Source organism: Cajanus cajan, chromosome 5, assembly GCF_000230855.2.
Source record: "Cajanus cajan strain Asha chromosome 5, NIPB_CcT2T_4, whole genome shotgun sequence".
Taxonomy (NCBI): Eukaryota; Viridiplantae; Streptophyta; class Magnoliopsida; order Fabales; family Fabaceae; genus Cajanus; species Cajanus cajan.
In genome coordinates this window covers 54,313,600-54,338,468 of record NC_138521.1, presented here as the reverse complement: position 1 = coordinate 54,338,468, position 24,869 = coordinate 54,313,600, and the positions used below count along the sequence as shown (strand labels likewise).

General features: G+C 30.3%; 1 protein-coding gene across 1 annotated transcript; it reads right to left on the bottom strand.

Annotated features, from left to right (window-relative positions):
• Positions 1 to 316: 316 nt before the first annotated feature.
• LOC109807655 (protein transport protein SEC16B homolog) lies at positions 317 to 20,509 on the bottom strand. Its single transcript, XM_020370230.3, has 13 exons — positions 18,668 to 20,509; positions 18,258 to 18,578; positions 17,395 to 17,523; positions 17,191 to 17,313; positions 16,907 to 17,074; positions 4,422 to 4,547; positions 4,219 to 4,353; positions 3,754 to 3,881; positions 3,573 to 3,681; positions 3,178 to 3,495; positions 2,962 to 3,093; positions 2,578 to 2,873; positions 317 to 1,113 (listed from the first exon to the last, which is right to left on the bottom strand). Exons 1-13 carry the CDS (start codon positions 20,189 to 20,191, stop codon positions 642 to 644), a joined length of 3,981 nt encoding a protein of 1,326 aa, XP_020225819.1. The 5' UTR covers positions 20,192 to 20,509; the 3' UTR covers positions 317 to 641.
• Between the last annotated feature and the right edge of the window lie 4,360 nt (positions 20,510 to 24,869).

Below are 24,869 nucleotides of genomic sequence, written 5' to 3'. Positions count from 1 at the left end.
TCAACTATATATATATATATGTGTATATATATAATTTATATTTTCAAAACTATTTATTTATTATAAATTTTAATTGTAATACTATCCATGTTCGGTGTTCCTTTTTAATAATAGTTTAAGGTTATTATTATACACAAACCAATGAACGTAATAAACTTTTCAATCTCATAAAATAATTTTGATTTTTCCTATTATACTCTTCAATTTTTTCCTATCATAACATAATCCTTTCCAACAGCCAAATAAAATAAAATTCCCGTCAAGCAAATGCAAGCCTTGATATATTTTAAATTATATATAATTTATGCAAGCAAGATTGGCTTAACAAACCATTACAATTTTAAATTATATTTCATCTGATAACTGAAATAATTACAAAAGGGCAAAATATTTCACACTTTCATAGACCACCCATTTGTCCTTGGTCTGTTGAGGCCTCTTTCTCGAGGGATATTATGTTTTCTTGTTTAACAAAATGAACAAATGAGTTGTGCTACTCACGTACGAGGTAAAATGTGTCAAGTCCCATAACATTTTGTCTTTTGTCTTTTATGAACTTCACTTAATCACTTGATATGTACTACAATTCCAAACCAGCTACTCCATAAACAAAATTTGATATTTACAAGTTAATTATATGCTCAAAGTTGAACCTCGTGAAGATCTTCTCCAAATTTCTCACTCTCACTTTTCATATGTTGTGGCATTTCCAAAGCTTCACCAAAAGGATTATTATTGTCACCCATTTTTGTGGGACTAAATAAATCACCAAGAGTCCCACTCCATGAAGCAGTTCGGCGTGAATGAGGCGAATGAGAGTTACTGCCATTCGTCATTGCTTCTTGGAATGAGATATTACCCATGCTTGGAAACCTTTGCCTAGCCGATGGTGGTGGAGGTTGGTACGACGAATCATTTCTAGAAGATGTTGAAGGACTTTCATTAGTTAGATTATCTTCTTTATTACTTTCTACTGTAGCCTCCACTGTCTGCTCATTTGGTGATGGTGTAGGAATAAAAAACTTTGCATTGGCAGCATGGACAGGTTTCACAGATGTTGACCCAAACAGTTTTGCAGAACTTCCACCACCTTGGTTGAAAGTGTCAACATACCTGTATACACCACAAAGTTTTGTCAATTTTCAAATGTTGTTGATGATAAAGATTATCAATTAACACTTGTTTCTAGAAGATCTATCACCCATATGTGATAAATGTTCTTCCTAATTTATTTTCATTATTATATATTTTTGGTATATATATATATATAAATTAATTAGGCCCAGAAACAAGTCTATCCTCCATTTTATAACTCTAGTCAGTCTTGATAAAGATAAATTATACCTAGATGGTGCATTTGTATGCATTAAAGTGAAATACATGAAGAATAACATAGGACAAACACTAAAGTTATTGTAAAACTTTTTGCATTGTACATTGTTTGGTGAATCATGAACACCACAAACAAAATAATATTAAATTTATTTCAATACCCTTTTTAGTGTTATTTATCTTAATAACTTTTTGTTAAGGGTGACAACGATAGTACTAATGATGATGATGATAATAATAATGTTGATAATAATAACAATGATAGAGGTCATAATGATAACGATAAGTCGATGATAACATTAGTAATAATGATAATTGCAATAGTGACAATGATAGTAGGGACTGGTGCAACAATGGTGATGATGGTCCAGTATTATGTATATGAAACAAAAAAGTTATCCTATGATTTATTGAGTAACAACAACAATAAGTTTTTGTCCATTCCTTTTTCATCTATATTTATTTTGTTTCATGGTCATGTTGTAAATCAAACGTAAAATAATTATATTTATTTTGTCTAGTTCAATAATTTTTTAATAAATCAAACACACTCGAAGACTTGACTAATATAATATAAAAAATTATATTGTATTAGATAAATAAACTTTTTAAAGTGTCTCTATTCTTACAGTTTTGGAAGATCTTCAATTTAAAACTTTATAACCTAATAGAGAAATAAAAAGTTGAACCACTTTACAATGCTTGAAAAATGGTTAGACCTCTATTTACTCATGTATACAATAGGAAGAAGAATCATGTGAGTAAGGAGAGGTAGAGTGGGAACAATGACGAGTAAGAATAAAATAGGATCATACTTATCTTGTTATAACACAATGTTTAAGTTAGAATGAGAAGGGTTCAAGATTATTGTTTTAACATAAAAATGAGAAGAGGAAGGAGTTTGTCATTGAGGAGTTATATAGGTGAAGGCTAAGAAAAGGGGAGGAGATAAATTGAGTTGGAAAGAAGGTTATAGCCCCTCAAAGTGTTGCTTATATAGTATTTTATTTCCCTTTTCAATTCTATTATCAATTCATTGTTCTGATCTACATCTTCCATTGGTCACCCAATAACGATGCGAGTAAAGGAAATTTTCAATCGTAAATTCAATAAAAATATCAATTTCCTATACTCATTGCTTGGGTCTTAGTCTAAATTGACAAGTGACAACTACTACTATAAATAAGTTGAAGTTTGCTTTTCAGGTCCAACAATAGGATGATCGTAACAAAAAAAGTATCTTACCTTGATCGAACACCATGGCGACCACGAGCAGTGAAATGATTTGTGCTAGGTGGTATTGGTGGAATCCCTGGTGTATGTTCAGGGCTTGAAGTTTTTAAATCGTGTGCCTCGTTAGAAGGTGATCCTTCATTCTTCAGTGCAGATTTCAAGTTGTATTCAGTTGAACCATTCTGAAAAGCAACAGTTTTAGGAGGGGGTGGCAGTGCAGTTTCTTCAGATACAGGTTCAACACCTTCCTCTACCCATCTTTTCAATTTTTCATCATAATAGAACTTGTTCTTTTCACCCAATTTAGCCTTCGCAAAGAGAAAAAGAAAACCATTCAAATTGGCACAATTGAAATAAAAAAGAAAATAAAACATGGAACTAAAACAACTAACATACCTGTTTGCCAGGGCGAGGTCTCAAGACTAGTCCCATTGTCTTTTGTAGAAGTTGTGAACCAAAACCGAAACGAGAAAAGCGAGATGTACCCCCTGGTTCTAATGTTTTTTCTTGCGTGTCAGGTGAGGCTCCCTGTGTTGCCCTCATTAAATACAATATTATACTAAACAAAACAAAATCAAACACATGAAGCTGAAAATTTTAAAAATCACACACCTGGCGGGGGCTTCTACCAAAGTCTGGCTCTGAAACACTTCTATTAGGCTTTGTTGTTCTATTATTGTCAGTTGTCCAATCACTAATAGCTTCCATCGAATCAGATGGAACTAAGGATGACATTGCCATTGTTGATTGACTGTTAGATACTCTGTTAGCAATAGGTTCGTAAGGTGGCCCGTTTCCATGAACAGTTCCATGAGATGATGATGGAGCAGGTGGTGGTAAACCACCAACAACTCGATGTGCAGTACTATCAAAAAAGTTGAGCAATTTTCCCACTAATTTTGCAGGAGCCAAATTTGCAGCATAACCACCCTAAAAACATTGTTAATTAGGAGGATAAATAACAAAAGTATTAAAATAATGAAGACTACTCAAAGACAAGGAACTACCTGTTGGTGGGTTCTAATCCTCTCTTCAAGAGATAATACCAATTGTTTCCATGTTTCTACTTCTAGTGCGCGACCAGTTTTTAGGGATTTCAGTACTGCTTGGCAGTACCTGAAGTCATGTAATAACAATAAGGCAAATTACACAAAGCATGATATTACAAATAATATTCTACAAACTTACTTCAACGAGTCTGAAACCTTTCCCACTTCAGCTAGCATATATGCATAAATAAGCTTATATGGCTGAAATGGAAGCAAAATAAACTGAGAGTTTCCAAGCACCTTTGAATATTCGTAAAATTCAGTCCTCTGTTCAAATAACGATCGGGTTAGATAAGTTTTGATTCTTATAGTAACACATCTTACAAAAAGTTTTATCATATTGAACATAATATTTTGTTTAGAGAGAAATAAATGTTAAGGCACACAAGGTTATTTCAAAACCTTATAGAACAGAAGGTTTTAAAAGTGTCACATTCCTATGTTGATAAACCTAGGATTGAAGATGGGAGAAAAATTACATTCAAGGTTAGTGTACATTATAGTTTGCGAGAAATAAACTCAAAACACGTTCATATATACATGCAATAGAACAAGCAAATTTTGTGTAAGAAAAAACCTAAGAGTTAAACAAATTTCAATGAACCTGGATAGCCTCTGGACTAGAGTAAGTTCGAGGAAATTTCAAATGATCTGCTCCAATTAGACAGAGCCTTGAACTATCTGAGTATGACTCAAAGTTCGCTTCAGCAACTAAATAGCAGATGTGTGCAGCAATGATCTAAAATATGAGTCCCAAGTCAAAAGCAAAACAGAAATCATTAACCAGCGAAAAATATAATATTATACCTCACTTCTCTCCTTCCACAAGCAATCGCCAAGATGAATAATTACAAGTTCGTCATCTTTGGTTCTGTTTGCAGTTATTACAGCTAATTTCTCCTCCCAGTCGTCAAGCATGGCATTAGATCCAAACTGAAATTATGAAACATCAAAAAGGTTATGAGCTTCCAAGTTGAATAAAAAACTGTTGGATAGAAATCCCAAAATTTATGGGATATTATTATGTTGCAGAATTTCAGGGATTAGGATCTACGATTTATTCTTTATTGTTGTTACTGATTTATAGGGATTACTATTTAATTATAGGAATTGCCTATTATTTGTTTCCTTTTTTATTTCCCTGTTTTACCTATTTATGTACTAGACCAATCATTTGAATAATAAGAAGAAGAATGATTTCTTCCACTTCTGATAATATGGTATCAAGAGCCAATTCTTCTTCATCGTAGATGAAAATTCAATAAAGTTTCATGGTTGATGCGCCACCCACACAACCATCCACACCAGAAAATATTTCGCCTTCCAATAGAAACCTAAACAACCCAGCCCATATGGCTTCATCCTTCCAACCTATTGACCTAAACCCCTCAATTCAAATAACCCAACACAAATTAAATGGGTTAAACTTCCGAGAATGGTACCAGTCGGTCCTTCTTGTCATCAAAGGGAAAGGAAAAATGGGCTATCTTACAGGGACTTCTGCAACTCCACCAATGACTGATCCTTCCTACAGTAACTGGGATGCAGAGAACTCCATTGTCATGGCTTGGTTGATAAACTCAATGGAACTTAAAATTGGCAGAACTTACCTTTTCTGCAAAACTGCCCATGAAATATGGACCACTGTTCAGGAGATGTACTCAGACCTCCAAAACTCAGCCCAATGCTTTGAAATAAGGTCAGCTTTGCGTAATACTCAACAAGGTAACAAATCTGTAACCGAGTATTTTAATATGTTTGTAGAGTTATGGCAAGAAATGGACTTGTTCTATACTGTTTCATGGAAATGTTCTGAGGATAAATTGTTGTATGACCAAATGCTGGAAAAAGAAAGGTTATTTGATTTTCTTCAGGGACTTACAAAAGAATTAGATGAAGTTAGGGGACGGATCCTTGGCCTCAAACCACTACCAACTCTCAAGGAAGCCTTTGCCATGGTTAGAAGAGAAGAAAGTAGGAGGAAAGTGATGTTGCAAAACAATCCTACAATTGAGGATCCTCATCTAAACTCAGCTTTTGTGTCTCGGAAAAATGATCTAAAGACTATCCGTCCTAAAGAGGCCAAGACATGGTGTGATCATTGCCAAAAACCTTACCACACCAAGGAGACATGCTGACTCATTCATGGAAAACCTGCAGATTGGAAACCTAGAAGTCAGCGCAAAGCTGCTGCCTCTGTTAATGTTGCTGAATCTTCTGCAGATTTAAAGAAGCAATGTTTTGCTATTTTTTCTGATGAGCAAATGGATATGCTAAAGAACCTACTCTCTTAACTCAAACCTGAAGCTTCTGCACCAGCAAACTCTACAGCAAACATTGCTCACAAAGGTAATGGTCAATTTTCTTTCTTGTCTAGACAGGAAAATACAGGAGAATGGATCCTAGATTCCGGAGCTACTGACCATATGACAGGGTCATTGGCTGACTTTACGTCATACAAGAAAGCTGATAAAGGTGTTACTATTACAGTAGCTGAGGGTAATTCATCAATGGTAGTTGGTACTGGTGACTTAAACCTGTCAGGACTAAAACTAAAATCTGTCATTTATGTTCCTGAATTAAAATACAGTCTCAATCTGCCAGTAAATTGACTAAAGATCTAAATTGTGCAATAATTTTTTACCCTTCTCACTGTATTTTTCAGGATTTGTCTTCGGGAATGATGATTGGCAGTGCTAAGGAACATAATGGTTTGTACTTTATCTAATTCACCATCAAAGTCGGATTCTCCTCAAACCATCTCCCTATCAACCGTGTCAGATTCAAATGTTTTTCTATGGCACAACCGTCTTGGTCACCCTAATTTCAATTATTTGAAACACTTGTATCCAGATTTATTCATCAATAAAAATATTTCTTCTTTTAGGTGTGAACATTGCATTCTTGTAAAACAATCTCGAACTAATTATCCCTCTCATCCCTATCAACCATCACAACCCTTCCACCTCATTCATAGTGACATATGGGGTCCTTCTTGAATTCCTAACATAAATGGAGCTAGATGGTTTATCACCTTTATAGATGACCATACTCGTGTGTGTTGGGTGTACCTCTTGAAAGAAAAATCTGAAGCCAGCACAACCTTTAAACAGTTTCATAAACTTGTCACCAATATTTTTGGCTCCTCAATTCACATCCTTCGTACTGATAATGGGCGGGAATACTTCTCTAATGATCTTAATGGTTACCTACAGGAACATGGCATATTCCATCAAAGTTCTTGCAATCATACCCCACAACAAAACGGGTTGCTGAAAGAAAAAATTGGCACATTTTGGAGGTTGCTCGTTCTCTTATGTTCACCACAAATGTTCCCAACCATTTTTGGGGAGAAGCTGTGTTAACGGCTACCTATCTTATCAATCGTCTTCCCTCCAAACCTCTCCAATTTTTAACCCCTCTTAATTGTCTAAAAAGTTTTTTTCCTTTAGTCAGAATGTTGGAGTCTATTCAACAAAAAATATTCGGGTGTACAGTCTTTGTTCATAACTCAAGTCCTACAAGAGGAAAACTGGATCCAAAATCTCATAAATGTATATTCCTTGGCTATTCTCCCACACAAAAAGGGTACAAATGTTACTGCCCAAAATCCAAAAGGTTCTACATATCATGTGATATCACTTTTCTTGAAAATCAACCTTTCTTTCACAATGATTCGTTTCAGGGGGAGAATATGATTGAACCTCATCATTGGGATCCTTCCATCTCTCTTCCAATTTCTCTTCCTTTACCTGAACCTATACAAAAAGAATCTGAAACAGAATCTATACCAATAACCAGTCAAGGGGGAGAATTAGAAAAGAGGACTCAAAATGAGTTCAAATTTTTTCCAAAATTCTACACTAGGAGACATAATGTTCCTTTGCAAGGTCAATCTTCAAACTTGGAGCCAAATCATGTGGAAGCAATAGACTGTAACACTGAAGGTAATTGTGCAGTTGAAAATCTTAATGTTGAAAATGATACTATGGATGAATTTGACTTGCCTATTGCATTACGAAAAGGAGTTAGATCTTGTACAAAGCATTCTATATCAAATTTCCTCACATATTCTAACCTATCTCCGAGATATAGAGCTTTTGTTACAGAATTGGATAGAGTTCAGATCCCAAACACTGTCTTTGATGCTCTTAAAGACGAAAAATGGAGAGCTGTTGTCCTAGAGGAAATGGCTGCACTAGAAGAAAATAAGACCTGAGATATTGTCAAGCTGCCCAAGGAGAAGAAATTTGTGGGCTGCAGATGGATATTTACCACAAAAATGGGTGCAGATGGGAAGATAGACAGGTATAAGGCGAGGCTAGTGGCCCAAGGCTATACCCAAACCCATGGTATAGATTATGAAGAAACATTTGCACCAGTTGCAAAACTTAATTCTATTAGAATTCTCATTTCTCTTGCAGCAAATCTGGATTGGAAACTACACCAATTAGATGTGAAGAATGCTTTCTTGAATGGGAAGTTGGAGGAGGAAGTTTATATGAAATTGCCCCCTGGATTTGAAGGAGAAAATAATGATGTTGTGTGCAGGTTAAATAAGTCCCTGTATGGACTGAAACAGTCCCCAAGGGCCTGGTTCACAAGATTCAGCACTACTATGAAACAACTTGGCTATGTTCAAAGCCAAGCAGACCACACCCTTTTTGTAAAAAAATCCAAAGATGAAAGAAGGGCTATTCTTATTGTCTATGTAGATGACATGGTAATCACAGGTGATGACAATCAAGAAATTGACAATCTCAAAAGTTGTTTGCAAGCAGAATTCAAGGTTAAAGATCTTGGGCAGCTTCAATACTTTCTTGGGATGGAAATAGCTAGAAGCAAGAAAGGTATTTTCATCTCACAAAGGAAGTACACTCTTGATTTGCTTCGAGAAACAGGGAAACTGGGGTGTAGACCTGCAACAACTCCCCTAGATCGAAATTGGAAGCACAAGATTATTGAAGATGATCCTCTAGTTGAAAAGGAGAGATATCAACGCCTTGTAGGAAAACTAATCTACCTATCTCTCACTAGACCAGATATTGCCTACAGTGTTAGTGTGGTAAGTCAATTTATGCATTCTCCTAGGAAGAGGCATTTGGATGCTGTAAATCAGATTCTTCGTTATCTCAAAAGTACTCCTGGAAAGGGATTACTGTTCAGAAAAAATGAACACAGAAGTGTAGAGTGTTTTGCAGATGATGATTGGGCAGGTTCAATTGAAGATTCAAAATCTACCACAGGATACTGTACAAAAGTATGGGGAAACCTAGTGACATGGAGAAGTAAAAAACAATCGGTTGTTGCAAGAAGCAGTGCAGAGGCTAAATATAGAGCAATTGCTCAAGGAGTTTGTGAACTGATTTGGATAAAAAGATTATTACATGATTTATTTATTCCCCTTCAAGAGCCTGTGAAACTGTACAGTGATAGCAAGTCAGCCATAAACATAGTACATAACCCAGTGCAACATGACAGGATGAAACATGTAAGAATTGACAGAAACTTCATCAAGTCAGAAATGGAAAATGGTACATTTTCTCTACATTATGTTCCAACCAAATTACAAGAAGCAGACCTGCTGACAAAGGCTTTGTTGAAGTCAGATTTTGAGTCTAATATTAGCAAGCTAGGAATGACTAGCATCTATTCACCAGCTTGAGGGGGAGTGTTGGATAGAAATCCCAAAATTTATGGGATATTATTATGTTGCAGAATTTCAGGGATTAGGATCTACGATTTATTCTTTATTGTTGTTACTGATTTATAGGGATTACTATTTAATTATAGGAATTGCCTATTATTTGTTTCCTTTTTTATTTTCCCGTTTTACCTATTTATGTACTAGACCAATCATTTGAATAATAAGAAGAATGATTTCTTCCACTTCTGATAATAAAAACCAATGTCATTAACATATGCGAACAATGAATGTTGGAAAAAGAAAATTGAATTGCATAACCCTTGTATGCTTGTCTATAATAATATTAAATCTCATTTAACACATCCAAATACAGTAAAAGAATGTACCAATTGTTGAACCAAAGATGTTTTTGTACCGTTCATCTCTATGATTTGTATGATTACAAAAACAATATGAATTTTAAAAGGCTAAAATTCATATTGTTTTTGTAATCATACAAATCACAGAGAGATGAACGGTACAAAAACGTCTTTGGTTCAACAATTGGTACATTCTTTTATACATGCTTGTATCCAGACAAACGACCATCCTAATATACGATTGTTCAAAGAATAAATTAAGTGAACACGCTCTTATAGAATATTTGTCCAACGCCCAACGCACTAGGACTTTAACAAAGCATCCAAAATATGAGGAATTCCAAAGTTTGCATATCTTGTGAAAACAAGTTTCGCACTCTTAATAACTTAAATTTTCATTTGAAACTTGAAACATAAACGTCAAATGATAGCCTGCTCTGATTATATAACATTTATTGTGATATTTCCTCTTTTGTGTATAAGCACATAGACTGATCAAAGGCACGATTTATCCAGCACACCATATAAAGAAAAAGCACACAAAAAGAATGTTCAGATCTGGCAAAACAAGGTTAAGAGAATGTCAATCTCTTTTAAAGCAGTTTCGTCTCTCACTCTAACCAAGCTTTATATTTCAGAAGGATCAAGGAGATATACATGTTTTACGTGAAGAATATCTTATGCATTAAAAACGAAATTAGAACAGACTCTTAAAGACCCATCTCTCTCACACAACAAATATATCCTGAAGAGCCTATAAATACAAGATACCATGAGGAAATGAATAAGAGAATCCTATGAACTTAACTACACCAAAACTCTGCTAATTTGAGCACTCTTCATACTTGTATTATTGTTTGATTTATCTTTGTCTTAGCAAGTTACTATACCTTAAGCTTTAACTTAAATATCATTTATGTGAAAATTAATGTTGTAAATTTTGACCGTACTATCTTAGGTTGAGCTTGAAGAGACTTGTATTAAAGAATACGTGTAAACAATTGTTTATGATTTTTGGTCAATAGTGACATAAAGAACACCATGTAAGCTAGGAGTGACATGTATAATTCTTTTTACAACTTTTGTGGTCAGTGAAACCTTTCCTAGTTTGAAGGTAACGTGGTGTAGCTTAGTTGACTAAACTAGTATAATAATCAAAGTGTGTTCTCATATTTCCATCCTTACATTTTCTAGACAAAAAAAGTTGCAAACTAATATCTGCTTAATTCATACTTTATGAAAAGTTTTTGAAAATCTTCACACATACATTCAACTCTCCTCCTATGTGTTTTTTCTCTTTCAGTTGGTATATGAAAGTTTGGATTCTTGAGGTTGAGTTTCTAACTATACATTAGAAAATCATTCAAGGATGGAAAACCAAAGACAAGCCATAAACATACCACCTCTCTATAAGGGAGACAAGTATGACTACTCAAAGCAAAGAATGAAAGCTTTATTCAATGTCTATTACATAGATATGTGGGATGTAGTCGAAAATGAAAATTTCATTCCCATGGACAAAACTATTCAAGAGCTACCACGAACCAGATGAAATGCTAAAAAAACAAAGATATCTTCTCAATTTTAAAGCTTGCAACTCCATAATGCGTGTCCTTTCTGAAGACAAATACAATAAGGTACACAATTTCAATAGTGCAAAAATGATGTGGGACACTAGTTCTTCCTTATGAAGGCTCGACTAAGATAAAACATAATAAGCTAAGTTTGCTTGCTCGTAAGTATAAACTCTTTATCATGGAAGAAAATGAAAACATTCAAAAGATACTTGGACGTTTTCATACCATAGTTAATGAATTATCTTTTCTTGGTAGAACTTACGAAAACTTTGGTCATATTGATAAGCTTTTGTGTAGCCTGACTAGACAATGAAGGCCACTCGTAACAGCTTTAAGAGCATCCAATGGCTTAAACAAACTATCTTTGAAAAACTGATCATGGGCTTGCTTAAGGTTCACGAGCTGGAGCTACAGCAGGATTGAGTGAGCAAAAATGGAAATAGAAGCCCAAAAGAGGATCCTTGTTCAAAGCCTTGAAAGCTAAAGAATCCTATAAAGAGTAAGGTGAAGAAGATGAAGGAGATTTTGATGATGAATTATCTTTCATCTCAAGAAAGATACACTCCATGTTGAAGAAGAAAGGAGGACCACGCTGGAGGAACTTCAATAGAAAATACTCTTGACAGACAAAGGAAAAATTATAGTTATATTATATGTTATAAAAGCAAGAAACTAGGACACTTCAAATCTAAATGTCCTGAGCTAGAGAAGGAAAAGAAAAAGAAAAAACACTCCTTTAATAAGAAGAAAAAGAAGGACCAATTATTCTCCATGCTCCAACAATTCACCAAAAAATGACCGTCGTAGATGATGATGTCATATATCATCTTCACTTTTGTTGATGACAAAAAGGGGGAGAACAATGTAAATGTTTTTGACTTTTTGACTTTTTGACATATGCTTGAATATTTCTTTGCTTCTACATACATGCTTGTTATGATTGCTTTGGTACATGCTCGTTTGTTCTGATAAATTATGTGTTAAACTTGGGAGAAGTTTTGCAGTAGAAGCATGCTTAATATTGCATATCCTCTATAGTTGATGTATGTTTCATTCGTATACTTAATCAAAATTTGAGTTTGTTGTCATAAAAAAGGGAAGTTGTTGAACTAAAGACATTTATGTAACGTTCAGCTCTTTGGTTTTAATGATAAAAAAATAATATGAATTTTGTTGTACTAATGATCCTCGAGTTATGTGCAAGAAATGTGTCCAAAGAACATCTAGCAAGAAGCCCATGTCTCTTGGATACATGCTTGTATCTCGACAATCGTCCAAAACACAAGCAATAAACATAAGAAATATGCTTGTATCTAGACAAATATTTGATCGTCCAAAGAATAAACTAAGTGAACACGCTCCTATAAAAGATTTGTCCAGCCTCCAACGCGCTGGGAATTAAACAAAGCGTCAAAACACAAGCAAGTCCAAAGCAAGTTTCATGCTCTTAATAGCTTAAGTTTTTATTCGAAACTTGAAATATAAATGTTGAACGATAATCTTCACTAATTATATATCATTTATTGTGATATTTTCTCTTTTGTGTATAAGCATAGTGACTGATCAAAAAGCGTGCTGTCCACAATTCACAATATAAAGCAAAAACACAAAAAAGATGTTCAAAATTGGAAGAACAAGGTTTAGAGAAGGCCAACCTTTTTTAAAGCAATTTTGTCTCGATCACTCTGACCAAGTTGTATATTTCGTAAGGACATAAAATGTACATATTTTATGTGTGAAGAATATCTCATGCATTAAACATGAAGTCAAAACAGACTCATGATAGCCTCTCTCTCACGACGGATATATCTTGAAGAGCCTATAAATACAAAACCCCATAAAGAAATGAACAAGAGAATCTATAAACTTAACTGTGCCAAAATTCTGCTACTTTGAGCTCTCTTCATACTTATTATTTTCTGAGTTATGTCCACCAGAGAAATAGTGTATAAACTTACTAGATTTATCATTCCATTAACAAGTTATTATACCTTAACCTTCAACTTTCTCATCTTCTCTATGAGAGTTAAGCTTGTAAACACCAACCTTACTATCTTAAGTTAAGTCTGAAGAGGCTTCCTATAAAATGTACCTTAAACTTCAACTTACACATGTTATCTGTACACGTAGTCCAAACTGAGCGAACAACATAAAAATAAAAGCGTGTTCTCATATATCATCCTCACGTTCTGAGTGAAACGAGTTGCAAACTATTATTTGCATAATATGTCGATTGTCAAAAGTTTGCAAAATTTTTCACTTTTCTGTGTTATTTTCTCTTTCACCATTAATATTATTAATAATTATAAAGATCATATATCATTATATAAATACAACATATATTGGAAAATGCTTCCAACACATTGTAACTCTTTATGTATATACAATTAAACAATTAGAATATCTAACAATATGCTAAAATAATAATTATTATCTATGCTAGTATTAAATTTGGTACCATAGCAATTGATCACATCAAACAACAATATACTATTTATATTATTATTAATTATTAATATTAACAACTATAAATAATAAATATTATTATAAGTATTATATATATATATATATATATATATATATATATATATTATATTGACATACTACCGACACATTGTAGCTTTTTCTGTATATACAATTAAATAATCAGAATATTTAATATTTATTATTATTATTATTATTATTATTATTTATACTAATATTAAATCTGGTACACTTTTCTCTATTAGCAATTGATTACATCAAACTACAATTAAAAATGCATATTATTCATACTATCAATAATGATTATAAATATTATGTATATATTATTATAACTATTATATATGAGGGGAGGGATAACTTAATTTAAGAATAATTTATGGTAGACTTACTCCACTTAATAATTCACATTTTAAATTGAATTTCAATAATCCAACATTTAAATTAAAAGTTCTTAATACATAGATCAAGTTTACAAATTTTTAAAAAATTGAAAACTATTTGATACTTTAATATATTAATTCAAATTGACGTATATTCATAAAAATATTTTATACATTAATTTGAATTTGTATAACGAAGTGTCATATAATTTTAAGACTTTGCAAAAAATTGTAAACTTGATTTGTACATTAAAAATTTCTAATTTAACGGTTGAATCCTTAAAATTTAATATAAAACATAAATTATTAAGTGAAGTAAGTTTTTCAAGACTTACTCTTGGAGTGGGGTGTGTGTGTCTATATATATATATATATATATATATATATATATATATATATATATATATATATATATATATATATATATATATATATATATATATATATATATATATATATATATATATACTACCACCGCATTTAAATTTTTTTCTTTTGTATATTCCACAGTTGACCCTCAAGATAAAAATGAGAATTAAAAGTGAAATTTAGCACGAATATTATTAAATTTTGACTGTTATATCATCTACTTAATGTTATATCATGACTAACATTGTAATTTTGTCGATCAATGGATGAATATTCAATGAAGAGATCAAAATTGCAAATTTTAAAATATTGAAAGAAAAGTTGCGAAATTAAAAATAGAGAAACCAAAATTACAAATTTAATATTATAGGATGACCAAAAATATAATTGGCCATTTATCTCTAGTTCTTATCTTTTAAATAATTTATTTTGGTTATTTAATTAATTATCTCTCAAGTTTGAATCAATTTAGTTATTTTAAAATAGTTATTGTTTTCAAATTTTTAAAATAATTTAGATTTTTTTATTAATTCAAGAATAAAACTTATCTCACATCCACCTATATACATGAAAACTATTGAAACCAACTATTGTTGAAAATAAAATAAGAGTCATCAACATGATGAATTACATGAAAATAATCCAACAAACAACTGAAAAATTAAAGTCTCTATTATCATATTTTTTTGGTTATTTGTCACTATGTTAAAAAAAATTCTTTTTTATTTTCGCTATGTTTATAACTAAAAATATAGCGAGATACATACATTGTTGGTGTGAATTTTGATATATATTTTTAGATATAATAAATATAATAGCATTTTCTTCATGTTATAATATTAAGAAAAGTATAAAAAATATTCCAACCGAAATCATATTATAGTAAAAAAAATCTAAAATAGTATGATAAAATGTGATTGTTTATATTAATAAAATATTTGTATAAGGTTAATTTGTTTTTATTATAAAACATATAAACAAATATTAATCCTACTTATTATATTATAGTATATGATAGCTGTGAGTATTTTAAAATATTTTATAATAAACGTGTGTCATATTACAAATTGAAATGAAATATTGTAATTATACTACAATTTATGTTAACGTGTAATTTTTTTAATAATAATATGATAAACATGATTTTATTATCATATTCGATAACTATGGGACTATATAACTCAATGGTAAAAATAATTTAAATATATTATATTTATTCTCACTGTTCATAAATATTATTATTATAAAATAAATATAATAAATAATTGTAATAAAGTTAATATAATAATAAAGATAATTATTATATAAAAAGATAATCATACCATACTCATACTATGTATTATAAATATTAACATAAAAATAAATTATAAAAAGAATATAAAATTATACATATATTTAAAAAAAATCGCAATATAATGTATTTTACAAATTCTTATACAAGTATTTCAATTAAAAAAAAGTTATTAGTTTTACAAGAGTATTTAAATAAAAAATAGAAATACTTGAATTTTTTTATATGTTTTTAATTGTTCAAACAATTTCCCTTGTTCTAAGAACAAGGTCTTTTCTTTAATTCAAAATAATATAAATTGTATTATAAAAATAATATTTACATTTTTTAAAAAAACGCCCTAAAAATAATAAAGAAATTTACACATAGACCTTGCATAATAACTAAAAATATTAACAAATTGTCAAATAATTACTTATATTTTAAAATTTATTTTGAGAAATCAATAATTATTTATTAACAATAATTTAAATAATATTTTTAACAATTAAAAACATTTAAAAATCAAATACTAATTACAAGGTTAATTTATAACTAAAAATAAATAATTTTACAATATTAAATGTTGTTAATATTAACATAAAAATAAATTATATTTTATCAGTATTATCATATAAATAAATTATAATTATAATAAAAAAATTTAGATATGTTTTTGGACCCTGTGAAATTTTTTCCATATTTTTCATCTTTATAAAATTTGTGAACATTGTACTTGATCCCTATAAAATAAGCAAAAATTGGTTTCATTTCCAACAAAATATTTTGTTCTGATTTTCATCTCTCTAAAATTTAAATTCACTAATTTTGGTTCCTAGTGATCATTTTATGCTATACAAATATCAATTGTTTTAAAGATTTATACAAAATTTTTAGAGATGTTATATGTTGACATAATATCATAAACAATTATGAGTACTACCTAAGATAATTACTTGACTTTCTATTATACACATAAGTATTTAAAAAGAATCTTATAATAGTAGGGATAAAAAATAAATATTTTTTTTTATAGAGACTAAAATCAAAAATCGATAATTTTGTAGGGACTTAAAAAAATATGTAAACTAAAGAATTAAGGAGATATTTCTTAATTAAAAATATTATGTAATATATATATATATATATATATTTAGTATTCGACGGATACCGAATCTAGTTAGTTTATCCTAGTGAGATCATCACCTGTGTAGGCTGCTGAGGCATACTAAAGGCACTAAGATCCCCTCTGACTGAGTTGTCGCAAGAGAAAACTTCAGCTGGTTGTCCAGCAATTAGAAGGCATAACGTGCGCAGAGGTGATCCTGAAACCAACTGACGAAGTGCCATTTGTTTCACTGTATCAGCATAGAACTGCATGACAAAAGTGAACCAAATTCAGTCCACAACAAAGGACTGTAAGACACATAAGGGACAATCTAGTTCACATATTTCAAGATCAGTAGTTCAATGCAGTATTCACAGCTAACCTGATCACCAAGTTGTGAAGCAAGAACAAGTGCAGGTCCCCACAACTGACCTTCTTGTGCATACCGCAAAGCCTCCCTCTTTTTGCCAGAGACAAGAAGGTTTTGTACCTCAGAAGCCGTTGCCTAGATCAAAATAATATTCAGTAAAAGGTGCATTTTAAAAATCTGATAAGAGGGTTTGGTCGGGAGTTAACTAGTACACACCCGCATTTGAGCTTCAGAAGGCAAATTTTGCAGGCAGTGGCTCAACATAGCATACTGATTGAAATCCCTGCTACTCGTCTTGGCAGATGCAAAAAGCTTTGCAACTGCTAACTCAGGAATATCATTTTCCTGTATAAAATATAAACCCAATAGGTCACCAACTCTGAAGGTGATCCCATCAGAAAAAGGATTAATGCAACAATATAATTGAATTAAAACTACCAATGGGATATGATAAGTAAACTGGGTAGGTCACATCTTTTTACAAATCAAACCAAATAATTAATTCCACGAGGTTAGAACAGCCACAAATCATTATTAAATATTTCCGGTGTATCTGAATACTTCCAATACCCTATTTGAACCCTTTAAATCCATAAAGTTTTCCTTCTTGTGCTAAATAAGGTACAGAATATACCACCCTCACTAACATCTATTTTCTTGTTAACCAAACGAGATATGAACGAGAATTTAACTTCAACCAACTGCTTACAAGAACGACCTTATGAACCAAGGAAGAGAACATGCATGGCACAAGAGCCATTTTGGAAAGATATCTTATAAACTACTCCAAAAGGAGATGATTAAAAATGCAGCGAAATAGAGGCGCAAATGTTATCTACACCAACATTAAAGAAACTATGGAGGGTAAAAAAACAAAAAAGGTAGAACACTGGAGATCCAAGACATGCATTAATGAAACTTGAAAAATAATATTACAAATTGTTACTTAATGTTGCAGTTAATCTAACGTACAGTGCAACTCTTCACATAAATTTTATCAATCTTGGGAAGTAATAAAAATTAAATGAACAATGACAAAGAAAATATACAAGGATTTGAAGGACAATAATTTAACTTACTCTTAGTATGGTGTTCGTACCAAAAGGTGAACGTAGTTTTCCATAATGTTGACAGGCTATTCTAAGCAAGTAGAGAAGGAGTCTTAACCTTTCACCTTTCTTATAATCTGTGTCAGTTGATCCACAGTGTGCAATCCTCTCATCTATCCATTTGTACAACTCTTTACTTCCAACACTCCCACCAACCAATGGACCCGGGAAAGATTGTCGGCAGAGAGCACGAAAATAATCACCAGTGCCATTTCCAATGTTGGAAGAATCAATGTTGCTGGCGACAACTTCCATCAAATTTAACACAGAAACAGAGCTCTGGACAGTAGTCTTCAGATAAATGTGAATGCACAATGTTAATCATTGCAATAACCAAATGAAGCATCGATCAAAACTGAAAACACGAATCAAGAATTAACCTGGCTTCCATAGGGTGAGCTCGAAAAATTAGAATCTTTCATTACAATGAGTTTTCCACCAAATCCAAAGGTTACTAAGGCATGAGGAGGACGTCCAGCTGACGATCTTCCAGCATGCTGGGCATAAGAATACTGATCCCCACCCTGGAATGATTGCTGGGCCTGGGAATAAGTGAAGGATTTCTGACTTTTGGCATATTCATTTGAGAAATTATTTGGTCCATCAAACTGTGTATTTGAATAATTAAAATGTTGAGCAACATTCCCACTAGGGGCAAAGCTTTGCATTTCAAGAGTTTCATTAGCCAAATCATGATCATGGTTCACTTTATTGTACAATGGAACTGCTGTTAAGGATGTAGAATTATTTTGTTGATCTTTGTTGACAGAAATACTAGAACCAAAAGAATGGTCAAGTTGTTGGTTTCCACTAGAAGTTGTATTATCCCCACTTCTACTAGTAGTCTCAGTTTTATATGGGTACAAACCTTGTTGATGATTAATACCATATGAACCACTCCATCTATCATCTACAGCCTGACTACCAGCGCCCCATGACCCATAAGTTTCAGTAGAAGTAAAGTCATGCCCACTCTCATGTCCATGAGAAGCAGAGTGAATAAATGAATGGTAATTTTCTAACGAGAGCCATTCTTTGGCAATCATGTCATAATACCAACCGGGATACTGAGGGTCAAAAACCATATGTTTCGGATACCCATTATTCTCTTGTGAAACTTGATTCCAGCTTGATAAACTTTCAGCTAAATTAGTTCCAGCAACAGATTGCATAGTTTGTTGCATATAAGAGACCTTGGCTTTAGCATCAGAAGTAGTTGTCCAATCCGCAATTGTATTGGCTTCATTGCTTCCTCGAGTAGCATTATGGTCATCTACTTGATACCATTGCCCAGTGTTGTGATCATACTTCCATCCAGGATAAAGATTCTCCCAATATTGAGTGCTACTCAGATCTTGCCCATTTGCATCATAACCTTGACCCTCTTGATATTGCACATAATTAGCTGAAGAATTTAAGCCATCGTTTAAAATTTCAGTCCCAGGTTTCACCTCATTATTAGAATGATGACATGGTTTGCCAGATTGATCTCCCAATTCAGTGAAAAAGTCAGAATATGATCCAAACCCAACATTTTCATTTGAATCAGCATAAAAAGAATTCCATCCCACCTCCTTAACCTCAGAATTGGAGATTCCATTGCTATTGCTCAAACTCGAAGTCGACGCATTCTCCGATCCCATCCCATAATCACCATGATCAATCGCACTATCATCTCCCAATGAACTTTCCTCTTGTGCATTTCCACCATCCAATTTCACATCCTCTTCTTCCCGTTTATGCTCAGTCCCACTTTCTCTAGCATCGTCACCGATACCTGAATTTGCGATCGATTTCACGTCATCATGGCCACAATTAACAGGCTCAACATCATCCTTCTCCAGTTTATCAAAAAAATCCTCATCCGTCTGATCCTCCACGTGAAATGGAGGATTCGAAGCCATCACGGCAAAACCTGAACCCTTCTCAACCGCACCGGTTACCAATTTAATTGTTGAAAAATATTAGAATTGTTGTGTCCAGATCCAAATCCCCCAAAGCCTCGAACCCCAACCTCGATTTGAAGACACAGACAACCAAGACATATGCAGATTCTGAAATGCACACAATCCTAGAACCACACACAAATTTTAAAAAACAAATAAATAAAAAGCATTACCCAGAAACTTTGCAAACGCAGATTTCAGAGAATCAGAGAGAAAACAAAAGACAAGAGAGAGAGTGTGTAGTAAACAGAGGAAAGCCCTCAATTTCGCACAACCCCACTTACTATAGCGTTTTCTTCTTTTAATTTTAGATTACTATTTTCTTTTTTACTTTTACTTTTACTTGTTTTCTTCTCTAATACACTTGTTTTTTATTTTGTTATTTACATTTTACCGCCTCAAATCTATATTAATATATAAAAGAGATATTTTTTTTTTATAATTATCTTGATCTCTACTTTATTTCAACTATTATACTCTTTTATTTTAAAAATTAGAAAATTTTTTTTAATTAAATTTAAAAATTTGAAACTAATAAATTATTTTTACAATAAATATTTTTTATTTTCATTTTTACATGAATCATTTTATTTATTATTTATTTTTTATTAATTACTTTTTTATGAATAATTTCTCATTTTTTTTAATTTTTTTAATATAATACAAGCACGAAATGTATTTTTCTTGTTAATATATATAATGTAAATTATGTAATGCAATAATAATAATATATTATTATTATTATTATTATGGGTTAAAATGAAAAATAAAAATGGATACGTCATACGTGTATTTGCATGCAATTGCAACTTCATTTCCGGTTTTTTGCTGCAACGTTGCTTGTGTCGTTGGGCAAGGTCAAGGTCAAACACCTAACTACCTGTAGAAAGTGACCCAACACAAAATTAGAAAGATAATTGAGTATTATATAATTGGAAGAATTTTTATTCTATGCTTTTCAATTTAATTTAATAATTATAATAATAAGAAGTGCAATAAATAGTTCAAGTTTCATCAATGTTAACTTATTGATGCCAGTTCAACCATTGAAAGATTGAAACTACTTCTTATTAAACTAATACATGCACCTATATGTGACAGCAAATTGGGATGTGTTTGTTTGATTCATTTCGCATACAGTGGCTTATAAAAGATTATTTTATAGCTGTTATAAAATATATTGGACCTATTTAGGCTAAAGCCAGGAATTCAAGGATAACGACCCTCGTAAAAGTTAGGTGGTAGATTCGAGTTCGAGGTCTTTATCATTAAAGAAGTTGACATTAGAAAGTTAAGTATTTAATGAACAACTAATGGGTAGTCGCCCAATAAATATATATATATATATATATATATATATATATATATATATATATATATATATATATATATATCATGATTTAATTATTAAATTAAAATTTTTTAATATATAAATTAAGTTTACAAATTTTTAAAAAAAAATTAAAATTATATAATATTTCGTTTCATTAATTCAAATTATCGAATAATTATAAAATTATTTTATACATTAATTTGAATTAATAAAATAAAATATCAAATAATTTTTAAATTTTTCAAAAAAATTTAGACTTAATTTATAAATTAAGAATTTTAAATTCAATGATTGAATCGTTAAAATTTCATATAAAAAATGAGCTATAGAACAAAGTAATTTTATATTTAAAGACCATTTGATACTTCGTTTCATTAATTCAAGTTAATGGATAATTATAATGGCATTTTATGCATCAATTTAAATTAATAAAACAAAGTATCAAATAATTTTCAAAATTTTTAAAAATTTTACAAACTTGATCTATGCATTAAAAATTTTAAATTCAACGATTAGATTGTTGATTTACATAGACTTACTTCTGGAATAAATGGATCCCTCTTCAATGTGACTTTTACCAACTATTACACTACTCAATATCTTTTAATTAAAGAATTTTTTTTAAAAAAATTATCGTTAAATTAAAAGTTCCTTACTCTTATATCATATATACAAAATTCTATATTAATCCGAGATGATTTGATACCTTATTTATATAAATCAAAATTGACATAATATATGCATTTTAAAATATATTAAAATATAAACACTTTGACTACCTTCAAATTATTGTTTAATTTAATAAAATTTGACATAAACATACATGATTATATGAAATTATAATTCAACAATTGAATTTATAAAAATTATACCGCTATCATTTAATAATTTTTCATATATATATATATATATGTGTTTTTAATTTTTTTGTATTTATACAAATAGAAAATTCTATTGGTATATAATGTTCTTACTTATTACTATAATCTTAAATTAATAGTATAATCAAATTAAGATTTTGATATGGCAGCAATAGATACTGTGTTGCTGGTTATAATATTAATAAAGATATACGTATACAAAAATAGATATAAAGATGATATAAAAAAAAAAAGCTGGTTCTTAAAAATAATTTTTTAATATTTGAATTATTATTAGAATAAATTACGCTCAACTTTTAAAAATTTTGATATAATCTTGTTCTATTATCTTATATTAAAATATACACTTTTCTTTCCTAACAAATTACACTTCACTCTATTTTTTAATTCTATGTTAAAGATTCTATTAGCTTTCCTTTAAAATATTTATTATCAAAATACTATTTACACTTCTGCCTTCAAAATATTATGTAACAAAGTCACTACACTTAACAAATCATTATTAGTAGTGGAAAGAAAACAAAACTAAATTATCTAGGATTCACATACTTACATAACTTAAATATACATATCATAATATATACACAATAAAAGTTTGTCCAACACTAAATCACATAACAAGTGTTTATATATATATATATATATATATATATATATATATAATAATAATAATAATAATAATAATAATAATAACATATAGATAGATAGATAGTAATCCTAGCTACAATATAGAAAATAAATCTTAGTCACCAATCAAGTAGCATACTACACCGACTGCACAAGGGTAGCTCCAAAAGATTCGCACTATCATTCATCAACATGGATTATAACATGCAACAGGGAATTTCACCATCATTCACTTCAATATGTTTGCAAGCATATTCAAACATGCAAGACCCCTTAACATATAAAATTCCATCATTCTATCATCATCAACATAGCCACATTTTAAATGTAAAGATTCAAATTCTAGTTTTCGATACCTCCGAAAATCACTTTGAGTGAGAGGAAAAAGTAGAAAGAGGACTTTGAGCAACTCTGCATTGACACCTCAATAATTCAAATTCTCAACTCTTATGGACTTTGAATCACCTCTCTACTTCTCAACTAGGGATCCTCACTCTCTCGAAAGGGTTGGAAAAAGAAAAAAGAAGTTTAGAAATTATAGTTATTTCCTCTAACTTCTCTCTAGACTTTTTGAAAAAATGAACTTATAAAATCTATTTCTTAATACCTTTCCCCTTCAAGTCAAATTTAACCTCTACTTAGAGATACTCCTAAAAAATTAAAACTCTTAAAGAATTATTCAATTTTACAGTTTCTCAACAACACAACATAAATTTTAATGAAATTAACACTTAATAAAACATACATTGTTACATACATACACGTATTTTGGTATACGTAAGTTTCTTCAAATATAAACATATTAAGATTACACGTATTATTGTTAAATTTTTTTGTTTAAAAATATGACTAAAATATCTTCTATGCTATTTTTTATATTTCAAAATATACAATTTTTTTCTTTAATAAATAAGGATACATGACACTTTTTCACTATGAAAAATTATATTATCTATTATGTTTTGACTTGAAAATTATTTGTTAATATATTTATGAACTTATTTATATACATACATTATACTAAATTATTTGATTTTTATAATATATTAAATCTAAAAATAAATTATTTCTAAGTTTAATATTTTACTTGATTCTTGAAAATTTTGAAAATTTTCATTAAGTTTCTAAGCTATAAAAAATTATAATTAAATTTTTCATATTTTTTCTATTTTTGTAATTTAGTTTTTGTATTTAGAAATTTATTTAAAATTCCTAAAATATTGTAAAATATTTTTAATATCCGCATTTTGTATACCTAAACTATCATATATAATATTATTATTCTATGTCATTATTCATATGTATCAAAAATGTTTTCTAAAATCTTATAAATTGTAAATAAATATCCAATCACATAAACTAATAAATTACAAAAATATAAAAAGATAAAAAAGTTTAACTGCAATTTTTTTTTATAATCTAAAGAGTTAATTAAAAAATCTTAAAAAATCAAGACTGAATATTATATTAAACCTTATTTCTATATCGAGCGTATCATTCACCTTCTATAAACTACAATACTACTCTTACTAACAACAAATTAAGAAAGACGATTTGTGGCTCTCAAAATATCTACTTTACCTCTCTATAACTCGAATTTAAATTCTCTCCTGCAATCTTCTCTCTCCGGCCTCTTTCCAGCAATAATAATAACCATTGAATATATCTATTAGCTCAAATTCAATCTTATAAAAATTATTTAAGAAATTATATTAATTACAAAATTACAAAATTAATCAAAATTATTATAATATTATTTAAGAAATCACATTAATTTTTTAATAATATTTTTGGC

Coding starts and splice junctions, on each gene's coding strand:
- LOC109807655 (XM_020370230.3), bottom strand. CDS start 20,191: ATGGCTTCGAATCCTCCATTTCACGTGGAGGATCAGACGGATGAGGAT. Junction 4,548..16,906: donor TGCCTCAGCAGCCTACACAG/GTGATGATCTCA, acceptor TCATAATTTCAG/TTTGGATCTAATGCCATGCT. Junction 3,882..4,218: donor CTAGTCCAGAGGCTATCCAG/GTTCATTGAAAT, acceptor TTATTTGAACAG/AGGACTGAATTTTACGAATA.